The sequence below is a fragment of the Fomitopsis serialis genome (assembly GCF_022376445.1).
Source record: "Fomitopsis serialis strain Sig1Antser10 chromosome Unknown B0H18scaffold_358, whole genome shotgun sequence".
In the NCBI taxonomy this organism is placed as follows: domain Eukaryota; kingdom Fungi; phylum Basidiomycota; class Agaricomycetes; order Polyporales; family Fomitopsidaceae; genus Fomitopsis; species Fomitopsis serialis.
Window position 1 is genome coordinate 1 of NW_025955318.1, and position 17,157 is coordinate 17,157.

Consider the following 17,157-nt stretch of genomic DNA (forward strand, 5'->3'; position numbering starts at 1 on the left):
GTCCGCCCGTGCCCGTCCGTCCGCCCGTTCGTGGGCCCCCTCGCTCGCCCTCGCGCCCGCCCGCTCGCACCTCCTCGTCATCCCTGCACCTGTCGATCGTTCGTCGCCACATTATTTAGTGTGTCTAACCCGTTCGGAACGGTAGACCCGGAGTGAGATTTGCCCGTTTGGAACGTTGACCCGGAGGCCGGCCGGAGCAGCCCCAGGGTCCGGCCGAACGTTTGCAACGGTGCCATTGCAATGCTCCGGCCGGAGGGCATGGCCGGCTGGTCATCCACCATCTCCAGCGTTGCGGCCGGCCTCCCCTGGAACCTTCCCGAGATGTTGCAACGGTCCGGCCGGAGGGCATATGGGCCGGTCATCCTCTTTCCAACAGTCCGGCCGGAGCAGGCAGATTTCTGAGCTAAACGGAGCGGCCGGGCAGTTTACATTGCCAAATGCTCCGGCCGGTCAGTAAATACAATAAACATGGTACCATTAGCAACGGCCCGGCCAGAGTTCCTGCCAGAGCAATGTACACATTGCAACGGTCCGGCCGGAGCACATGGAATCAATTCCCAGCAATGCAAATGGTCCGGCCGGTCAGTCAATACACCACTGCAAATGGTCCGGCCGGCCAGTAGAAATGTCAGTGTCAATGGTCCGGCCGGCCGGATTTTTTCACCTTTTGCCGGCCGAAAATACAATGTCTCGGGCCGGGGTACAGCCAAAACTCGGCCAAAGCAGCCAGCCATTTTGTCGGCCGAGCTTTTGCTTTGCCGACCGGGCACAGATTTCCCCGGGCCGAGATTGTTCAGATTGTCTCGGGCCGAAGATTTTCAGATTGTCTCGGGCCGAAAGATTTTTTGGCCGAAGCTTGGTGGTGAAAGTGGCCAGACATTTCACCTGCCAACGGTTTGCGTCACCAATGGGCAAAGCATTGTCTCGGGCCGAAAAGTTGACAATTTTCTCGGGCCGAAGATTTGAGTACTGCCTCGGGCCGAAGAGTTGGGCATTTTCTCGGGCCGAAGATTTGGCCGAAGCTTGGTGAAAACAGCCGGGCTGTCGGATTGCCATATAAGGAAATTTGGTATTGACTGGTAGTACTTCATTGATAGACTATAGTATCAATTCCCTAGTGACCAAAGATGTCTAGTTAGGCCAGGATGTGCAAACAAGATTTACTCACAGGGGTATTGACTGGTAGTACTTCATTGATAGACTATAGTATCAATTCCCTAGTGACCAAAGATGTCTAGTTAGGCCAGGATGTGCAAAACAAGATTTACTCACAGGCTTCTTTGCACAACAAGCTAATCAATTTCTGAAGCCAGTTTTCTTTTCCCACACTGTTTGACTATCTAGGATGTGTTGTTTCAATGCATAGAGTATATCCCCAACAGGAATAGTCTTATTCTTTGAAGCTGAATACAGGACAACAGATAAGGGGCATACAGGTATGGTACCGTGCTGAACAATGTTGACTCCTGCAGCCAATGTACATTCAACACACTGTTTCACAACCTCTGATGGTTCATTTCCTCACAAGGAATCTGTTCTCCAAAGGAATAGTCTTATTCACACAAGCTGAATGTGGTACAGAGTTAAGGGGATCATGCACTCCGGCCGGACCATCTCCTATGAGGATGAGGATTCGCCGGCCGGACTGTTACCAATGTAAATGTTTCTGTGGCAGGTGCAATGTGCATGCTGGTACAACATTTCAGTGTGACACCCAGACAGACAATAATCCAAAGTATGTCTCTCACAATATAATGCATATTCACCTTATCTTCATCCCCGAGTTCAGCTTCAAAGAATAAGACTATTCCTTTGGGAGACTTGCTTGTTGCATTGAAATGTGCTACTCTAGATTGTGGAACATTGTGGGGAAAGCATATTGGCTTCAGGAAGTAAACACAGTATGACATGTATACCCATACACCCTTGCCTTGACTCTGTACTACATTCAGCTTATGTGAATAAGACTGTTCCTTTGGAGGATTCACTCCCTATGGGTAAATGAACCATCAGAGGTTGTGAAACAGTGTTTTGAATGTAGATTGTCTGCAGGAGTCAACATTGTTCAGCACGGTACCATACCTGTATGCCCCTTATCTGTTGTCCTGTATTCAGCTTCAAAGAATAAGACTATTCCTGTTGGGGATATACTCTATGCATTGAAACAACACATCCTAGATAGTCAAACAGTGTGGGAAAAGAAAACTGGCTTCAGAAATTGATTAGCTTGTTGTGCAAAGAAGCCTGTGAGTAAATCTTGTTTTGCACATCCTGGCCTAACTAGACATCTTTGGTCACTAGGGAATTGATACTATAGTCTATCAATGAAGTACTACCAGTCAATACCAAATTTCCTTATATGGCAATCCGACAGCCCGGCTGTTTTCACCGAGCTTCGGCCAAATCTTCGGCCCGAGAAAATGCCCAACTCTTCGGCCCGAGGCAGTACTCAAATCTTCGGCCCGAGAAAATTGTCAACTTTTCGGCCCGAGACAATGCTTGCCAGGTCGGTGAAGCAAAAGCTCGGCCGGCAAAATGTCTGGCTGCTTTGGCCGAGTTTTGGCTGTACCCTTGGCCCGAGACATTGTCTTTTCGGCCGGCAAAAAGTCCGGCCGGACCATTTGTAGTGGTAGGGCCTGAGGCTGGCCGGCTCGTTTGCAATGCTATATCTGTTGACCGGCCGGACTGTTTGCAGTGTGGACTGCCTGGCCACTTTGAATTCTGCCTGCTCCGGCCGCAACGTTGGGAACGAGGGATGACCGGCCGGCATACCCTCCGGCCGGAGCATTGCAACGTTGGGTGAAAGAGGCCGGGCGGATCGTTGAGAAGTGGGGGGGCGGCCGGGGTGTAGTCCGGCTGGAGCGTTGCAACGTCCAGTGAAAACAGGCCGGCCGCAACATTGAGGAGGGGGTGCGGGGCTGGCATGCACTCCGGCCGGAGCGTTGCAACGTACCGTGAAAACAGGCCGGGTGGATCGTTGGGGACAGTATTCAGGGATGGCAAGGCCGGCCGCAACGTTGGAGACGAGGCAGAGCCGGCCGGCATGCACTCCGGCCAGACCGCTGGCAACGTGCTGGCAACGACAACGTCTGCAACGTTGACCCGGACCCCTCCGGCCGGCGCCGGCCGCACCGTTTCAGACGGCCAGATCTCACTCCGGGTTTACCGTTCGGAACGTCAAATCTTACTCAGTAGGCTCCGTCGGCCGCGTGTGCGCGTAGACGTCGCAGATGTGAGCGTCGTGCAGCAGACGGGCAAATCGCCTGCTGGTCTGCTTTCCTGTCTACCTGCTCTTCCGCCTGCACGCGTTCGTCAGCGTGTCTGCGATCTACCCCTTGCCAGCTGTCTACTCACCTTGCCCATACCTTGCCCATCCCTCGCTCGCTCGTTTTCTTGTCAGCTCACTCACCCTCATACTCATCTGCTTGCCCTGCTGCCCACCGACCCATTCGTGCACCCTCTCGCCCTTCCGCTCGCCCGCCCGCTCTCTCTTCCGCTCGCCCGCCCGCCCGTTCTCTCTTCCACTCTTCCGCTCGCCCAACCGCTCGGCCGGCTCATTCGTCCGTTCGTCCACTCATACGCCCGCTGCTCGGTCGTAGGCTACGTCCGAACGCAGGACATTGGCCCTGCGTGCTCGCTGTCGTCGTGCGCAGTGGAGGTCCGCACCCTGTACCCTCCACCCGCTCGCCGCCCGCCGGTCCGCTTGCTTACCCCGATGCCTGCGATCCGGTGGGTGTGTGTTGCTGCTCGCCCGCCCGTCCTCTTGTCTGCCCGCCGCGCATCCGTCGGCACGGCGTTGGCCCTGACGTGATAGCGATCGTCGTGTGCATCGCGCTGCACGTCGCCGCCCGCTCGCCGTTCGCACGCCTCTGGACTACTTTACCCCTAGCTGATTCAGTTGACGTCAGTCAGTCTTAATCAATTAGTTGCTAAGGTCCGTAGAAGTCCATCAATAGCGATAGCTAGCATTGTGAGTAACACGACAGCAAACGACAACGAACACGTACAACTAACACGTACATCCAGTACACAATAGACGGATATTGCTCATGCTAATCCTACACAATGACAGCGACGACGAGAGGTACGACGAGAGACGAGAGGTGCGACAAGAAGGGACGACGAGCGACGACAGGTGCCACGAAAGGCGACGACGAGAAACTACGTGGGAATAGAACTGTGACAACGAGAGGTGCGACAATGCGAGGGGTGCTGCGACGGCGTGCGACAGCGATGACGAGGGGTGCAGCGTTGATGACGAGGGATGCAGATGACGAGGGATGCGGCAGCGGCGACGAAGGGCGGTGAAGATAGGTGCGATGACGGTGGGGACGATGAGACAGCGATGAGCCGTGTGTCACGATCCGGTGCATCTTCGCACTGCACACGCGGAGATTAAGCTTCACTCACGCCGTGCTCGGCCCATCGCGGGGACGCTTGTTCGCCTGCACGTCCTCCTCAGAGGGCTTCCGCTTGACTCCTCCTGTATCCGCAATGTATCGTAAGCCTGCTAGGAGTTCTTCCGGCGTCTTACGCAGACGAGAACGGCGCTCTTTTTGTGTAGCTCCGGAGTTGACGTATAGGCGGTCCATTGCAGTACCTAGGGCACCCTCCTTGACCGCTGCGATGATATCGGGAATGTGGTCGTCGAAGTTCAAAGCTTCGTCCGGAGGGTGGAGAAGGTGTTCGCAATATTTAGTCAGTTGTTCGTACTGGGCGCTGCGTTGTTTGTCATCTTGGACTTGAGCGAGTGCTTTCCCCAGGATGTTCTGATGCGGCGGATTCGTCATCAAGACCTCAGCCAGCATCCGCAGCATCTGCTTATACCCCTCCTGAACGTTGCCAAGGAAGTGTTTGACCTGGGTCTGCTGGTTGTCGTCGTACGACTCGAGCACCGGCTTATTGAAGTGGTCAGTAAGCAAGGAACTGTGACAGAGCACGGTTACTTACGATAGCGAAGCCACTAGCGACCCATTTTTCCATGGACCATCTTTCCTTAACCGCCTTCCTGAGCGTGTTGAGTGCAGATATCGGTATGTAGATCCAGAATACGCGCGCAGCGCCGAAGAACACGGCGCTGTGTTCGGCCACCAGAGGACCCGCACCACGAATCAAACCTGCGTTACTCGCAGACAGAGCATCGTACATGGCTGCTTGAAAGGCGAGGGCACTGGCAGTATAACTCTTTCTTGGAGGCGCCGACCATTTTGTCTTATCGGTGCCGTTAGGTATTAGCTCCTCGATGTTGAAGCACGTTAAGGCGACGAGCTCCGCGTCGTCCACGTCTTCACCAACGAGTCGTTCCGCCATTTCCAGGAGCTTAGGTATATCTTGAGCAATCGGATATTTTGGCAGCCGAGTACTGACCTTCGTTAGCGCCCCCTCCTTATTGTTTTCATCGTACATGAGTAATCATATATGTTGGCAGCCAACGTACTGACCTTCGATAGCTTCCCATCCGTATTGTATTCATTATACAGGGATTGCGACTGTGCGGTCTCGTTCAGCGAAGTGATGAGTAGGTCACGCCCAACTGCGATAGCCTCGACCAGATCGGCAATCTTCTTCGAGCCACCTTTTCCTCGTATGGACGCGTAGTCCGCAGGGTCATTCGAGATATTGAGCGCGAGTTGTACCCACTCTGGTGAAGTGAAGAAGGTGTACCATCTCATGTTGATGTGACGCCTTTGCATCGTGCCGAGAAGATCGTGCAGGTAACTGGCTGTCATCGTAGTCAATTCCTGCTTCTCCTGATCATACTCGAACCTGCAATGGCACGGTGAGATGAGATGAGATGACGCTAAGCCGCCGCACAGCAAGAACACTCACTCAAATTTATTGAGGTCGTCGTGCGCCTCGATCCACCCCTGCAAATTCTTCCAGTCCTGCGCAGTGAAACCGGTGACCTTCTGTGTGTAGAGACTCAGTCAGCTACTGTGATATGAGTCGCATACAGATACTCACGACTTCGCCAGTGACGTGTGGGAGGTCGAGGTACCGGTCTCCGAAGGCCTTGCGAACCACCTCTGGGTACTCATACTCGTCCTTGGTAGCAGCTGTGCATCACTAACATTAGCTGGCTGCATGGGCTGATTACCACTGGACGAGCACGTAACACATACCTGATTGTTCGGTGTCGATCAGATCACTCTCTACCTCTGTGAGGACCAACGATTAGCGATCTGCGCGCATGATAACATGTGGCGTTCGGATACCTACCTTGCTCGGCTGCGTTGGCTTTTGTGACAGGGACGTGCTTCCTAGTGCTGTATTTCTCTGTATACCCAAGTGAGCGAAATCGATCTGTCAGTGCCGCCGAAGCACCTACTCACCTCCAATGATGTTAGGTTTCTGCTGGTAAGTCTGGGACCCTCGATCCCCCTTCCCCTTAGCGCTGTTGTGACTATTGAGGCGAGGCTGAGGAGAGCGGGGAGGGGGTGAGCGAGATGGATGCGTAGTAGATCGAAGTAGAGACATGGTGGACATCTTGGTTCACGGTCTCCTCCTGGGGAGCTGAGACGTTGAAGAACCAAGAGCGGCCGCCAGGGAGGCTTAGTCAAGTGAGACTTCGTTGTCACTTGACAAGGCCGGGGTTAGCCCCGCACGGCGCACCGCATGCATCCTCGCCACAGCATTCAGCCTTATCAGCTAAGAATACGTCCGACTCACCTCTGCCTGTGAACTGGCCTCACTCTCCCACTGGCACCCATTCACAGGCTGCTCGTTACAGCCACTACGTCTCACGGCTAAGTACGCATCGCGACTTCTGACCTTGACGTAGGCTTCCACTGACTTAATCCGTAGTATTCGCGCCCAGCGCGCTCAGCGGCAGGGTCCGAGTCCTGTTCCTGTGGCGTGGGAGGCGCAAGGGCGTTGCGGTTGCGCATCGCACGCCACAGCTCGCAGCTCGATCGGTGGCGCAGCCTTGTAGTCCGTTCAACAGAAAAAACTACAGTACGTACCTTAGAACAGATGTCAATATATCGATTGCGATATACCATGCGTGTCCGGTTACAACGCGAAGGCTAAACCTATACCAACATAAGGTCAGTAGGGATCGTGCAACAGGCTGGAACTCAGTATCAATACCAACGTTCGCACCTTGAGTCGACATGGAGGTTGAAGGAGAAAGGCGTTCCGGAAGGCGCTGAGTTGACGCGCGAGATCTCACTAATGTAACGTAATGACAGATGAAGGGTCGTTGCAATTTGTTGCACTTTTTGGACGCCAGTGCAACTTCACCTTCCTCTGGCCCTTCACTCCCAGTGAGTTATTATTCCTTCGCTGCGTCTGTATCGATCTGAAGTGAGTTTTATGGGCTAGGTATGCCGAAACGAAAGCGCACCTTTGAGGAGCTCCTCAATGACACCTGCGGCGCTTGTCATCAGCCTTTCAAGACGACGCAGGGCCTCTGCGCCCACCAGAGCATGAGCAAAAAATGCTCCTGGTACAAGAAAGGAAAATTGAAAGCGTTGTTCGCAGTCGAAGATGAGAGGTTAGACGACGACGTAGTGGTTGAGGATACAAGGTATGCCGGATACTTCACTGCCAGGCTTGATTTATTAAAAGAATGGTATATTCAGGACAGTCGGAACGTCAAGTCCACGGGACAACGATGGCCATCCTCGGCACCCCCCAGACTATTCACATGAAGAGGATGAAGAGGATGATGGCAATGGCGAAGGAGAGGACGATGAACTGGACTCACTGTTCGATTTTATTGAGGTCTGTGCGCCTTCGAAGCGGCCTGTTGATCCAGGAGGAAATGCAGACGCACCCGGGCCGTCGACTGCAGGGCCTTCGACCGCATCGACTCCGAATGCAAGACGTACGGCGCTCTCTCTGGACGACGATGACGATGAGCGAGTAGTGGATGAAGATGAAGAGGCAGGCGTGGTAACTCAAGTCGATTCACAAGTACGTAGGAAATGGCTAGAGGGCAGGGAGGATGGACGATCAGGTGAGGTGCATTATTCTCACTGGGGATGAGCATGATTCTAACCTGGAGAAGACGGAAGTGCGGACGCCGACGCAGAAGAAGAGGGCGCGGATGACGCAGAGGAACAGACGAAGAATCCATGGGCGCCATTCGAGTCTGAGATGGACTGGCGATTCGCCTCATGGGCTATCCAGGAAGGACTTACCTTGGGATCTATTGACAGGGCGTTAGAGATTCCTGGGGTGAGTAGTTGTATTCCAAATTCTACGAGGTGTGCATACTAATACTTGCTTACACGCCTCAGTTCCAGGAGAGACTCGGCCTCTCGTATCACAACAGTCGCTCTCTCCTGCAACGCGTGGACTCTCTTCCTGACAGGGCTGAGTGGATGGAACGATGCCTCTCGTTCAAGGACCGTCCGAACGAGAAGCATCTTCTCCAGTTCCGCGATATTATTCAAGCAATCAGGACTTTGCTAGGAAACCCGGAGCATGCCGATCACATCGTCTATCGACCTAGGCGGATTTTCTCTGATGCGTCGAGGACACATCGCCTGTACAACGAAATGTGGACGGGGCGTTGGTGGCACGCTGTCCAGGTGAGCGGTCAGCATCAGTTTGCATATACCGATTGCTGATTCAAGAACAAGAGTCTACTACCTGAAGGAGCTGCAGTTGCGCCGGTCATTATAGCGACCGACAAAACGCAGCTCACCCAATTCTCAGGAAACAAGGCGGCTTACCCAGTCTACATGACGCTGGGCAATATACCGCGTGCTCTGAGGCGCAAGCCATCTGAGCATGCATGTATTCTCATTGGTTATCTTTCCGTCGACAAGGTCAGCTCTGACGGTATCACTCAGCGCAAGCAACGCGCTCTAGTTCAGCAACTATTCCATGCGTCAGTACGAGCAATCCTGGAACCACTGGTCAAGGCAGGAAAAGAAGGCATCGACGTTACCTCTGGCAATGGAGAGGTCCGTCGAGTTCACCCCATTCTTGCAGCCTACGTTGCAGATTACCCAGAACAATGTCTGGTCACCTGCGCTAAGTCCGGAACTTGCCCCAAATGCCAAGTTCCAGAGGACCTTCTAGGATCCGCCCAACCTGGCACGCCCAGAACGTCCCTCTGGACTCTAGACGTCCTACGAAAAGCCGAGGAGAAAACCCAAGGGAACACAAGCTCTAATGCGTACACACGAGTGTGCCAAGACCTCAACGTATCGGGCTATGTCGTGCGTCCGTTTTGGCGCGATCTACCCTACACAGACATCCACTCTTGTATTACCCCTGACGTCCTCCATCAACTCTACCAGGGAGTTTTCAAACACATAGTTGAATGGTGTACTGAACTCGTCGACGAGCTCGAGCTTGACAGGCGCATTCGTTGCCTTCCGCCAGCATTCGGTACTCGCCACTTCAAAAACGGATTTTCAAGCCTCTCTCAAGTTTCCGGTACCGAGCGCAAGCACATGGCGAGGATACTCCTCGCTTGTCTTGTAGGCAAGGTACCTCAGCAGGTCATCCTGGCGTTTAGGTCCATCTTGGACTTCATCTATCTCGCCCAATACACTACCCACGATGATACGACGCTCCAGTACATGGAGGATGCCCTCAAGACATTCCACCGTAACAAGCACGTCCTTGTCGACCTGGGAGTGCGCGAGCACCTTAACATCCCCAAATTTCATTCTTTACTCCACTATGTTGACGCCATTCGACTGTTAGGCACTACAGACAACTACAACACGGAGGCGTTTGAACGCCTCCACATAGACTACGCAAAAAATGGATGGAGGGCATCGAACCATCGCGACGCGCGCCCGCAGATGGTGCGTTGGCTGGTGCGACAGGAGAAAATGGTGGTTCTTCGATCATCCATCCATGCTGGCTCAGAAGCACAGGTCGCGAGCAAGACAAGGATGTCGACGAGCGTGTCGCGGGCGAAGTCGACGAGCATGTCGCAGGCGAAGTCGACCAGCCTTCGTGTCGCAACGGTCGAATCAAGCTCCCCAAACACCCAACAGCACCCCTCCAGGCCCTCCCAACCATCGTCGACAAACACTGCGCTCCCGGTTTCATTGACGCACTCGCACAACATATATACAAGCTTAAGAACAATGGTCGCGCCCTCACCTCCTCCCAGCTTCAGAATGCCGTCGATCGCATGCCGTTCAACCGTGTCGACGTGTTCCACGGCTTCAAGTTTGCTCCAGAACCTTTGACCGACGACACCCAGGAGACGGATGCTGTGAAAGCTAAGCCTGCCACAGCTCGACAAGCGCGCTGTGGTGATTGCGAGTCCCCGGTGCGTGGACGACGCGGAAGGGAATTCTTGGTATCGGTGAAAACGATGGGCGGGGGTCGTTGGTGCAAGTTGACGGTTCGCGGAGGAAGCGAGCGAGGTCCGTGGTACCTCGCGGAGGGAAAAGGGGAGATGGGGTGGTGCGCCGCACGCTTCGTCCGCGATGTCCTTTAGTGAAGACCGCCTTTCCTGAGCCTGGTATACTCGATAGCCTTCCCTCCGACGATCCTAACCTGAGCTCTCCTGGATCCTGAGCCTGAGCCTAACTTCTGCGACCTTCCTTAGCCTGAACGCGAGCCTGAGACGGGACCTGAAGCCTGAGATTGCCCGGTGCAACCTAGATACTGAGTCCTGAGAGGTAGTGGTAGGTAACTAACTCTCCTTCCCTCCGCCCCGTCCTCCTAGCCCCCTTCCGCCGCCTTTCCCACGTCCCTGCCTCGCTGGCACCCGTTCCCCTCCGTTCCTACTCCTTCCGCCCCCGTGGGTCTCCCTCCGCCGTCCCTGCCATCCTCATCTGTGCCCCAGTCCACCATCGTGTGAGTCCTCAATGCCCGCCGACATCCCACCGAACCCCTCGACCATCGTCTACACCACCCGTTTCTACCGCCTCGTCGACCTCATTCGTGACGAGCGTGTGGTAGAGCCCCGTCTGAACCCCGATAGCGACCTTGAGTGGCTCGCTTGGGCCCATGGCGCCCGATGGCTAATCGTACGTGCCTTCTTCCGCCTCATCCTCCTCGTCTCGCCAACCCGCCTTCGTTCCGCACAGCGGATGCTCTTCGATTCTCGGTCTCGCGCAGTTGCCCACGGCGACGCATCCCTTCCGCTTGTCCGCCGGTACTCGGACGTCCAGGATCTTATCGAGTACCTCGACCAGGTCTTCCTGACTCTCCCGTCCCAGCATAGCTACGTCGGCGAGCCCTACCCGTTGATCGCCTGGGCTCCAAACCGCGTCACCGCTGAGCAATCCGATGCCGAGGTTGGTCGCCCGCTTCTTCCGATTCGGTACATGGAACGGCCCATGCAATTATCTTCCTTCCGCGCCTCCTCCAACAGCCTCGATGGTCTGCTCACCCGCTTCCAAGGCCTCCTCGACGAGTGCCGGACCGCCAACCGCGACGCTCGTTCCGAAGCCGTCCGTTTCGCCCGAGGCCTGGGTTCCGTTGAGGCCGGCGTCCGGGACTTGCACGCTCGCTTGTCGGAGGGAGTGTACGTGCCTGACGGCTACTCCGGAATACCGCGTCGCCTGCAGTTTGCACGCCCTCCGGACGTCGAGGCCATGGAGGAGGGAGAGGTCGAGGATGAGGTGGCGGAGGGACCTGCCGTTCATGTACAGTAGCCTTCCTCCTTCCGCATGTATTTGGTTGGGTGCTCGATTAGCTCTTCCGCCGTGTGCGTTCGCTTGTTCGACAATCGATGTTGCGTTCGCTTGTTCGACAATCAATGTTGCCCTATGCCGGTTGCTGCCCCTTCCCGTCTTGACTTGTACGTGCGATGTATTGAGGTCGTGTATTGAGGTCGTGCCGCTGCTCCCATGTGGGCCCACCCCACAGCGCGTTTCGATATGGTGGTTGTGCTGCAAGGAGAGGACACAGAAGCTACCGGTTTGCAAGGTCTGCAGTCTCACCTACTAACGTCTTAGCGTTCTAACTGGCATATATCTACAGGTACTAGAATAGGTCGTGTCAAGGTTATATTCAAGTTACCTCGTGACCTCAAAGATCCTCGAACCCTCCGGCCGCTACAAGCACCATTGAATTGGGCTAGCCAGGGGCCACTTGCATAAGTTGAGTGGTTCTCCAAGTTAGAAGCTCAAGCAGATCCCGTACATATGATGTATACGATACACAAACCTCCCCTTCGCTCGAATGGCAAGCCGGTCGGTGAGATTATTCCCTTGTCTATCATTCGCCAATCCTGTCAGCTAGCTCCACGTCCCCCTCGAACACCACATAATGTTACTAGAGACACCTTACCCTATGACTGGAACACCAATAACGTACTAGATAGGGCTAACAAATTCTGGCTTAATCACTGGGCATCGAAGTACGCATACCAGACCCTTTGGTAGAATAATTCTCAATATGCTTTGCTTCGATTGTGACTTTTGTACCTCTTACGCTCGCACGATGGACTAAGCAGATCGAACGAAATGTATTGAACTATCTGAACATCGAGAGAGAGCGTGCTACACATTGTACTTGTGCTTAAGTGCACAACCTGCACAACCATGCGTACTCGCGCACCAGCGCACCACAACGTGCAGCAGATCACCACCCATTGCTCAAAAGCCCTCTTTGGAGTTGATGCGATAATGACACCACTCGTTGAGGCGGTTACGGTACCTGCTCGTGCACGTCAGTGTCGGGCGTCGGCCTGAGGCGGTCAGCAGCAGCCTTACTCACACGTCGAGACACTTTAAGCTTAGGTACTCCGGCAGATCCTTCAGACTGGGTCGGTCTCGTTCTGCTAGACCTAACGTCAGCGATGCCCATACGAAGCACTGCGACACGGACCGTCGGGGGTGCTCAGGGCTAGTAGACGGCTGAGCAGACGGGTAGGCAGATGGGCGCGCGGGCGGGCGAACGGTTAGACGTATGCTACAGCGAACTGATTTGCGGGCGAGCTGACAAGGGCACGGAGTGGACAGTGGACGAGCTAACTGGCGAGCGAGCGATCAAATTCCTGCTTACCGGAGTCCCATTCATGAGCTGCACTATCGGTGCGTGGCCTTGCGAGCTCTCCCGCTCGTCTTCGCGGCACCTTACCTCACCGTCTCCTTTGCGGTCCTCTCACTCCATTTCAGATCCGTATTCGGCGTCTTGTTCTGAGCGATCTTGTCACTCGGCGCTGCGTTCGCATCGTGTGAGTTCCCGGTCTCACAGCCGGGTTGCGTATCGCCCAAGCTGCGGGACTATGAGCTGACAGAAACCGCCACAGTCTAAGCATCGAAGATAGAGTCAAGGTGAGAGCGGTAGTCAGACTAGTCTTGGCTGCCCGAGTAGTGAGCGGTCGTGGCGATCGACAGGCGTCAAGCGGAATGCTCACCTGACTTGCCAGGCGACGTCACTCCAAGTGCCCGCTCCAAGTTGGACTCGGAGTCCAAGTTGCCCGCTCCAGGTCGCCCGCATCGTCCAGGGACACCGTCGGCGGCCACAAAGCCCCTGCCTTCCTGCTCCAGCAACGGGCCCAGCACACGCTCGCCAGGCGACCTCGCTAGCGCATACGTACGACACAGAAGCACCATCGTCGTCAAAGGCTCAGAGCTCTATCTTCACCACCCTTTGACCTACTGAAATCACCACTGATCCCATCGCCACCACCTTCGCCGCCAATATCTTCGGCCTCTTCCCCTCAACTTCCCCCAAACCCCGTCTCATTCGTCAGGACCTGCCACCGGCAAAGAAGGCGCGTGCCGCACGGTATCAAAACTACGTACCGGAAGAAGAGAGTGTCCGGAATGACTACTCGCAGTACGCGTGCGTGTCAGACCCCGGAGGAGATCTCAGCCATGGTCTTGAGCAAGATGAAGGAGACCGCTGAGGCATACCTCGGATAGACTGTCACGCACGCCGTTGTCACTGTCCCTGCATGTAAGTGTTGTAGCTCACGTCTTTTTGTCTAATATACTACTGACCACGTGTGCAGACTTCAATGAAGCTCAGTGCCAAGCCACGAAGGATGCGGGCACCATCGTCGGTCTCCAGGTCGTCCGTATCATCAACGAGCCCACGGCCGCTGCCATCGCGTACGGTCTCGACAAGAAGGGCGGCGAATCTCAAATTATCGTCTACGATCTCGGTGGTGGAACCTTCGATGTTTCGCTGCTCTCAATCGACGACGGCGTCTTCGAGGTCTTGGCCACTGCTGGTGACACCCACCTCGGTGGTGAGGACTTTGACAACCGTGTGATGGACTATCTCATCAAGCAGTACAAGAAGAAGACGGGGACCGAGGTCTCGGGCCGAGAAGGCGAAGCGCACACTTTCGAGCCAGCAGTCAACCCGCGTCGAGATCGAAAGCTTCGAGAATGGCAATGACTTCTCGGAGACGCTTACTCGCGCCAAGTTCGAGGAGCTCAACATGGATCTGTTAGGAAGACGATGAAGCCGGTTGAGCAGGTGCTCAAGGACGCGCACCTGAAGAAGGAGGATGTCGATGAGGTGGGTATTCGACGCAGTAGACTCGCGAGCTGCTGACTTATGTTTGCCTCAGGTCGTCCTTGTTGGTGGCTCGACTCGTATCCCCAAGGTCCAGCAGCTCCTCAAGGAGTACTTTGGCAAGGAGCCGTCGAAGGGCATCAACCCCGATGAGGCCATCGCGTACGGTGCCGCCGTCCAGGGTGGAATTCTATCGGGTGACAAGGATTTCGGTGACATTGTCCTTGTCGATGTCTGCCCGCTTACGCTCGGTATCGAGACCACTGGCGGCGTGATGACCAAGCTCATCGCCCGCAACACCGTCATTCCCACGCGCAAGAGCCAAATGTGAGTCTTTCATTGATGCGGGGGCGGGCGCGTGCTGACGCCCACGAATCTAGCTTCTCGACGGCCGCAGACAACCAGCCTACAGTTTTGATCCAGGTCTTTGAGGGAGAGCGGTCGTTGACGAAGGACAACAACTTGCTCGGCAAGTTCGAGCTTTCTGGCATCCCACCCGCGCCCCGTGGTGTCCCGCAGATCGAGGTGACGTTCGAAATTGACGCGAACGGTATCATGAAGATCTTCGCGAAGGACATGGGAGCGTGAGTGATGCTTCCTTGTAAGCGGGTAGAGCGTGACTAATTTGCCCACAGCGGGAAGTCGAACTCTGTTACCATCACGTCCGAAAAGGGCCGCCTGTCGCCCGACGACATCGAGCGGATGGTCAATGAGGGGGAGGAGTTCACGGCGGAGGATGAGGCACAGCGGAAGCGCAAGCGCATCGAGGCGCTCAACGGGCTCGGTCGGCGAACGACGGACGGATGACGGGCCGGGGCGACGACCGGCGACGACTGAGAACGAAGGACAACGGAGGGCGACAACGACGGATGGAGGATTGATCAACGACGGACGGACGAAGGGACGGCGAGCGGACCCACGACGACGCACCGACGATGCACCGACAACACACCGACAACACACGACGACAACGCACGAGACGCACGACGACGGACGCCCGACGACGACCGGACGGACTGCCCGACTATGACCGGATCGACTGCCCGACTATGACCGGATGGACGGACGACGGATAGACGACGGATGGGCGGATCGATGGACACCGGATCGACGGACGACGGATGGACGACACGGATAGACGACACACAACGATGACGCACGACGACGGAAAGCGACTGACGCACGACAGATGGCGACTGCAACGGACTGCGACGGACTGCGACGGACTGCGACGGACTGCGACGGACTGCGACGGGCGACGACGGACGACGACGGACTGCCCGACTATGACCGAATCGATGGACGACGGATAGACGACGGATGGGCGGGGACAGTGGACGGATGGACAGCAGCGATATAGCTCCAGGTTGATGGCATCTAAGCCTCCAGGATAGGAGTAGGGTAGTTCTGGTAGTTCTACAGTCTCAGTAACTAACCTGCATCATCATACTGTCTGATCTATGTGAATTCTTCACTCTCTTCGCTCTCAAAGATGTCAGTGAGTCTTACGAGGTCTTCAGGTTGCCTCAGTCACTCTTGCATACAGTCAATCTGTGCATATTTATGCATTTGCAACTCTTACGGGGTCTTCATGTGGCTTCAGTCAGTTTGGCATACAACCAATCTATACATATTTATGCATTCGACGCATCATGATGCCTATAAGCACAAAGATGATGCTTGAGGCACAATTAAATTGAATGAAGTGCAAACAAGGAAAATGGGTTTTTCCTGATGAAGGTGATGCTATCACGGTGTGGGGAAGCCCCACAGAGCAGGCCCGGAACCAACGGATATAGGGCACACGACCACAGGAGACAACAGACGATGTTACACACAGAAGGAATGTCGAAGGATAGGTTACCCAGACAGCACGACCGGAAAGCAACTCGGTAGGGCAACCGGAGGCAGCCGTGGACGGCACCGGAGGGTACAGGAACGAACTACTCCTCACGCACACTCTCCCCCTCATCCATTAAATCAGTCTCGGTCTCGGTTTCGACACCCACATCCTCAAAGTCGTCACTAGTACGCGCCAGAGGAAACTGAAGGCAACACAGAATGCCAGAATAGTCAGCAGCGTTCAACGTGACGCGTCCGCCTCCTTCCAGTCCGAGGCTCAACACACCCGCTGTATTCCTCCGCCTGGCGTCCAGTGTTTACCGGCGTGCACGATCGTCTTCCGTGGCGTGTACGTTCCGGATAGTGTAACGCTGGAGCTGGGAGATAAGCGCGTCGAGGCTGTCGGAGGAAGCCCGGAGGGGAGAGAGCTGCATGGGCCTCTCGAGGTACCAGACTGGAAGCAACGGACGGCCCACTTCGACATCGGACTGCTCAACAGCGACGCGGTTGGTGGACCAGGTGATAGCAGGGTACGGCTCGCCAACGACGCTATGCTCGGACGCGATGGTCGAGAACACCTGGTCAAGGTAGTCGATCAGATCCTGGACATCGGAGAACCGCGGATGAGAGGGAGGGACACGTCGCCATGCGCAGTAGCTCGCGCCCGGGAGTCGAAGAGCATGCGCTACACACCGGAAGGAGCATCAGCCCGCCAGAAGGAGAATATACAAGATGAATATCACCCACGACGATCCAGCGGGCGCCGTGGGCCAGGCCAACCATTCGGTAGGATTGTCAGCGACAAGACGCGGCTCGACGACTCGTTCATCCCGGAGGAGAGCAAGAAGACGGTAGAAGCGAGTAGAGTAGACGATGGCAGAGGGGTTGGCTGGGGCATCGAGGGCATGGCGC

At 55.4% G+C, this 17,157-nt stretch overlaps 3 protein-coding genes across 3 annotated transcripts; 2 read left to right on the plus strand and 1 right to left on the minus strand.

Moving 5' to 3' along the window:
- Positions 1–2,385: 2,385 nt before the first annotated feature.
- Positions 2,386–7,385, minus strand: B0H18DRAFT_962444 (uncharacterized protein; the record flags this gene model as incomplete). Its single annotated transcript, XM_048043107.1, has 17 exons — positions 2,386–3,150; positions 3,410–3,553; positions 3,667–3,874; positions 4,063–4,380; positions 4,411–4,898; positions 4,951–5,330; positions 5,438–5,766; positions 5,830–5,909; positions 5,965–6,056; positions 6,123–6,158; positions 6,220–6,303; positions 6,333–6,417; positions 6,670–6,733; positions 6,772–6,924; positions 6,963–7,031; positions 7,102–7,147; positions 7,346–7,385. The coding sequence occupies 17 exons, from the start codon at positions 7,383–7,385 to the stop codon at positions 2,386–2,388; spliced, it is 3,381 nt and encodes a 1,126-aa protein (XP_047884853.1).
- B0H18DRAFT_893404 (uncharacterized protein) lies at positions 7,326–8,576 on the plus strand (the record flags this gene model as incomplete). Its single annotated transcript, XM_048041368.1, has 5 exons — positions 7,326–7,474; positions 7,584–7,729; positions 7,796–7,960; positions 8,012–8,181; positions 8,244–8,576. The coding sequence occupies 5 exons, from the start codon at positions 7,326–7,328 to the stop codon at positions 8,574–8,576; spliced, it is 963 nt and encodes a 320-aa protein (XP_047884854.1).
- Positions 8,577–13,703: 5,127 nt separating this feature from the next.
- On the plus strand, positions 13,704–15,210 carry B0H18DRAFT_1089327 (heat shock protein 70 family; the record flags this gene model as incomplete). The annotated part of the gene is made up of 6 exons (XM_048032257.1): positions 13,704–13,722; positions 13,850–14,174; positions 14,200–14,334; positions 14,407–14,730; positions 14,784–14,987; positions 15,039–15,210. The coding sequence occupies 6 exons, from the start codon at positions 13,704–13,706 to the stop codon at positions 15,208–15,210; spliced, it is 1,179 nt and encodes a 392-aa protein (XP_047884855.1).
- Positions 15,211–17,157: the final 1,947 nt, after the last annotated feature.